The sequence below is a fragment of the Saccostrea echinata genome, unplaced genomic scaffold, assembly GCF_033153115.1.
Source record: "Saccostrea echinata isolate AGI-Se365-2 ecotype Australia unplaced genomic scaffold, CSIRO_AGI_Sech_v1 ptg000001l, whole genome shotgun sequence".
Lineage (NCBI taxonomy): Eukaryota > Metazoa > Mollusca > Bivalvia > Ostreida > Ostreidae > Saccostrea > Saccostrea echinata.
The window spans coordinates 22,529,020-22,534,788 of NW_026889750.1; the positions used below are offsets into that span (position 1 = coordinate 22,529,020).

The 5,769-nt window shown below is 32.8% G+C and overlaps 1 protein-coding gene across 1 annotated transcript; it reads left to right on the top strand.

Moving 5' to 3' along the window:
- The first annotated feature begins 568 nt into the window (after window positions 1-568).
- On the top strand, window positions 569-5,769 carry LOC133187345 (neuronal acetylcholine receptor subunit alpha-6-like). The gene is made up of 4 exons (XM_061322702.1): window positions 569-791; window positions 1,830-1,966; window positions 2,949-3,097; window positions 4,051-5,769. Exons 1-4 carry the CDS (start codon window positions 737-739, stop codon window positions 4,898-4,900), a joined length of 1,191 nt encoding a protein of 396 aa, XP_061178686.1. The 5' UTR covers window positions 569-736; the 3' UTR covers window positions 4,901-5,769.

Below are 5,769 nucleotides of genomic sequence, written 5' to 3' on the forward strand. Positions count from 1 at the left end.
GATTCAATTAAGGCATACAGAAAATTTCTGGATGACTCTCTCTCTCTCTCTCTCTATTTTATATATCTCAAATCCCATGTTGAAAGTACAGTAAATTAGAAAATTCATTAAACATAATCATGCATTTTCTCACAATATGCAGACTCGTCACGAGAAGAGAGCAAATTATGGTTTCACTCCCATTCGTACTCGAGTACACTTTTAAGAACCTCTATGACAACGTTTAACGTTACGTATATCATTTCCAGAAAACTCTAATATGAATGGTGACACTTTGTTATTATTTAACAAACGTACCACATGATATCGTAATAAAAAAAATATATAAGACGCAAAAAAAATGCTTTGGTTGGGATATTCATTAAAAAAAGCAACTAACCCATGTTGACCTCGTTCAGAAATCTCACTGACGTATTTGAGTGGGGTGAGTTGAAATCTGCGTTGGAATACCGCTTAAAGCGCCCCCTGTTGTTGACATCAATTGATTTATTTTAAAGGTTACGCAGAACCATTTGCAAATCAGTTATATAGCAGCGCCATTCGCAGTTTCAGACTAGTTTTTATTTTGCAAGAAACTTGGTGTTTTGTGATTTTTTTGTTTATTTTGTTTTCTACATAAGATATTCCCGGTTGCTTGTTTGTGGACATCTTCACTTAAATTAAGTTGATTGATTCTGAGAATATTTTAAAATATACTTGAATTTTAAAATCGTATTACTGTATCGTTGAATTCAAAATGGAGATGCTAAATTTTCGTGCCATTTTTTGCGTTTTTGTGTTTTTCATTTGTGGTAAGTATTATTAATTCCTGTATTCAATTTTTGCGTTTTTGTTCAACCTTTTCTATTAAAAGTTTGCGCTCTCTTTGCTCATATCATGTTACAGTATATTGATAAGTTTAAAAATCCACATCAGTAGAATTGACCATTTTCGAGAAATATGTAACTATATACTTGGGCACAAAATCTTTTTAGAGAATTTCTTATTTTTAAACTTTCTTCCAAATTGAAAAGAATTCAAAGAAAGTTTTCATGATAATTGATTTATGACTTTGACTGCTAATGCATTCATGAAATTAAATCAATGAAAAATATTTTTTATATGATTGTCCAAATAGTAGAAATATAATGAAGCTTCTGCAACAGCTAGAAAGACAATCTGATAAAGGTACAATTTAGGAAAGTTAAAAATCTAACAATTGCATGTCTTTCGAATTCTTGTGTAAGGAATAATTAAACGGACGCGTGTTGCGTGCTTCGAATACTTTCCCGTTTCTGACAGGATATTTTCTTTGAACCTCGACTGTCTGTTTTTATTTCTTATCAATACGTTTGTCCTAGATTACGTATTTCGTGCATGCTTTTTATGCTTTGTTTACTGCTTAAGTATTTCGGTTAAAGAAAATTCCCCCACTAATTACAGTTCACTCAAAGAACGAAAAACGTTCATTGACTGATGCAAGATTATACCATGGCTGTGATAGATTACTGCGTTTTGTCGATTAAATTCTGTTTTGTCTTTTCATCTTTCTTTTTGAAAATGACTTTTATTAATTCAACTTCTGGCCACGAGAAATAATAAAAAAAAAACTTCCTAAAATGATTGAAGAACTGAAATTTTGAAGCAGTAATGCCAGTATAAAACGAGAGAACACATAAATAGATAATATATGGTGTAATCCAGTGCAGAAGGTTATGACATTTGGTTAAATGTGAACTAACGGTTTACAAAACAATTGGCGGTTGACAAAAATAATGTTGCAATATTGATGTTTTAGTGCATGAGAATATCCTCTCCGAATTAAATTCAAGTCGCTATTTATTTCACAGAGGCTTACGAAGTTCCAGAAACTAACGTAATGGATGACCTGTTTTATGAATACTATCACGAGGCCAGACCTGCCACAGACCGAAAACCAGTCGTAAAGGTTTCTCATCAACTCTCCATAAACAGGGTGATCAGTCTGGTAGGCATAACCGGGTGTTTGAATGCACATTTTTGAGGGTATTGTGCAAGAGCTAGAATATATAATATAGACCTAGCTGCATGAGGTCAATCAGCCGCGGCTTTAAATTTGTGTCTTTCAAGATTATGTTTTCAAGCAAAACACATGACTTATAACGATGTGGCACTGGAAGCACGCCTAACACATTAATGGTGTCAAATTCTTTGTCTTAATTATTACTTTATCAATTGTGTTAAAACATTGTTAACCCTTAATCAGAAAAATGAAGATCAACTCTTTAGATCAGTTTAAGTATACAGTAGCTTTTTGCTTATTTATTACACCATTTGTTTTATTAGCTTAATTAACATGAATATGGATCTCTCTTAAAGATATACGCAACGTAGTTTAAACTTCATTGTCTTTTCCCCTGGAGTTGAAGAGTTTCAATGTGTGCTACATTTTAATGTCTATATATGCTGTTGTACACTTCTTCTAAAACAAGTTTGGAAAAACAAAACATCTAGAATATATGTTTAGTAATTTTTGTATATTTTTCTTTGAATTTTCATCAGTTGATATCTTTTCAAAACCTTTGATAATGTATACTGATTCTTTGTCTATGAACATCTGATGGCACTATAATCTTAAATTAAGAATATCTTGAAAAATTATCAGTAGGTAAGGTACGTTGCGTATGTCCTTAAATACAATATATATACCATTAAGCTACCCTTTTAAGCGAATGAAGTTTTGTGTGTAAACCACTATTAAACTACAGTTTGAAATGGAAAGAATTGTTTTCAAAAGTCTAGACGATAGTGTGTCAACATCGAGTTCAAGATTATATAAAAAAAATTTAAAACCTGTCGTGTAGAATATTTTGTCAATAATGCTTAAAGAAATTGTTTCATATTGCTTAATTTTGAAAATTTAAACGTTGGCCAGAAATGCAATTTCACATTCTATTTGTATATTTTTTTAAAAAAAAAATATTTCAAAGGTGGACAATCTTTTGGTGATTGACACTTGGCAAGTGATTTCGTGGGAGGACCCCCGTCTGGAGTGGGACAAATCTTACCATGAAAGTGTGGATTCTCTTAATATTGATCCATCAAAAGTTTGGAAACCCGACATTGTCAATTTCAACAAGTAAGTACTTCATAAATATTTGTTTTATTCATCATAAAATATACTAAGATTTCAGTTTGAAGGTAAGACAACTGTCAAAGGCTTTGATCTTGAGAATGTAATGGAAAAACATTATAAACTTACGTATATACATGTACTTGACACAAAGGATCGAAGCTTACGAAGAGAGGGTGTCTCGATATCGAAATAGTGCATGTTTGTCATTTGAGCCATCATCTGGTGTTAAAGGAGATGGGTGAACAAGGCGTGCAGAATGCCTATAGCTTCAGATATATAAAAAATATATTCAGTTTGTGAATTTAGTATTTAGTGTAAAGTTTTTATTATTGAAATTTAAGAAATTACGATAAACAAAACTTTTCTCGGCAAAAATTATTCTGTTATTAAAAAAAATGTGATTAAATGGGGTTCGAAACCTAGCAATAAAAAATGTTTGTGATATGACCCTTGACTAAATGTACTTCAAGTATTTCTCGAAAAGATGTGAATGTTGTGTCATAAAAGTGTATTTTTAAGGTAAAGTGGGTCTTTGCTCCATGGTTTTGTTACTGTAACCAAAAAACTTTGAGGACAAACTTTCAATTAAATAGAGCGAAGACTCACTCATATCGAAAAATGGTATTATAGTATGAGAAAATGATACTTTTTGCCCTCTTTAGTGTGTGTATGCTATTTCATAGGCAAATAGTTTTAATCGTTGTGAGATTTTTGCAAATTGTGGAGATTTTGCATAAAGTATACTTTTATGTTAGATGAAATATCGAAGAAAATTTTGTTATAATTGAGATTTATTTGTTCAACTATAGGCATTTTGGTTGCCCTTTTCGCCCATCTTCTTTATTTATGAAAAGTGTAGCGATACTGTACAATGATTTTGTAATTGAAACATCTGATGTTAAGAAAAAATTAATTACATGGATTTTTATTATTATTACATAATTTATTACTTTTAGTGCTGGAGGCAACTCTGGACTCATTTATAATAACCTCCCTTTGGTAGTGTACCACACTGGACAAGTGGTGTACATTCCTCCAACCCGTCTGACAACACAATGCACACCTCACGGGGAGGTTTTCTATTGCATCTGGACGTTTGGCTCATGGACACATGACATAAGAAAGCTGGACTTGAACAACACTCAGGGAAAGTTAGATATGTCAGAATACGAGGAGAGTCCTAAAATTGCCATCATAGATTCCTCCGTTCACAGAAGGTTAAAAAAGTACGCCTGTTGTCCAAATAGGTACGCAGTGGTGACTTATAACCTTACAATCAGGTGGAAAGACACAGACAGATTCAGAGGCCTTGAACCATTACAGATGCCAGAGATGTCCTCCAATGCCACTTCTAAAAGTCTTCTCCAGAATGATGAACAGATTGAGTCCCCTGATGATGTTCCAAAGGATGTGCTGCCTGAGAAGAATCTTCTGAACGTCACAAAAGATAAATATGTGTATACAAATGAAAGCTACGAAACAGCAGAAGAACAAGAGGGAAATCCACCAGAATCAGTCCGAGAAATCGACAACGAACCGGTTGCATCTGAAAGTGAAAATGTGGATGAAGAGACTGTGACTCCGGCAGAGGACATTAATGCTGGACAGAGTGAAAGAGACAATGAGCACAGTGAAGATCAAACTGTAACAGAAGATGTAAGGAAAGTTGGAGGGGAAGACATGGAAAGTCCGAGAGAGAGCGAAAGTGAACAAAAAGAGACGGAGGAGATTTCCAAAGAAACTTCTACAGAGACAACTTCCGGGCTGGGGAAAGTTTTAGGCGTTTTCAAGTATTTTAGTACGTAAACGTGCAAGGGTTTTCCTAAGAACATGCAATACATATTTACAAAACGTTATAAATCGAAGTGTTAATGTGTTTCTGTGGCCCTCTAAAAATAATTCGATGCATGGATAATTTCTATAGCGTTTGTGGTCCTGAACGAAAAAAAAAATCTTATTGTTGACTGTGTCTGATCACTGCATGTAAATTCTGTCTAAATATTACCAAAGGCAAATGGAATGTCAGAGAGGAACCGACGTGTTTGTATATACATTCACTAGAGCAAAGTAACACTGTGTTAAACAAAATGTTAAATGTATTGATAGTCTGTATATGTACATTTTAATAGTTTTAAATGTTTATGTGAAACTAAATAGGATTTGTTTAAGACCCGGTGCTTGTTCTTTTTAATTATGTAAGAATGTTTATATAATGTCATTTTTTTTATTATGTATATATTTTTGACCTATAATATATCGGTTTATGTATGAACTTCATGAATAGTTGACTTTCGTATAGTTTATTTTTATCATTTATTTACATGTACAACAGCAGATCTATGTACAATGATATCTACTCTACGTGACGTTGTTTAACATAGTGCCATGGTTTCCGACCAAATTTTTTAGTAGAAAAAGTAAGGGAAAGCTCAGAATTAGTAACGGGAGGAAAATTAAGTAGGATTTTTACCAAATATACAGGGAGTCTTTTCTTTATCATACATCATATTGAACAACACCTCAAGTAGAGATTTGACATCTGAATCTATTTCTGGATGCTCAACTTTCTTCACTGAAACGTTGAATGTTATTTTTTTTTTTTAGGATTGATGTACATTTCCTATAGCTGTTCCCCTTTTCTCTATTTAATGAAAAATAAATGAGACGTTAACAAA

Coding starts and splice junctions, on each gene's coding strand:
- LOC133187345 (XM_061322702.1), top strand. CDS start 737: ATGGAGATGCTAAATTTTCGTGCCATTTTTTGCGTTTTTGTGTTTTTC. Junction 1,967..2,948: donor TAAACAGGGTGATCAGTCTG/GTAGGCATAACC, acceptor AATATTTCAAAG/GTGGACAATCTTTTGGTGAT. Junction 3,098..4,050: donor GACATTGTCAATTTCAACAA/GTAAGTACTTCA, acceptor TATTACTTTTAG/TGCTGGAGGCAACTCTGGAC.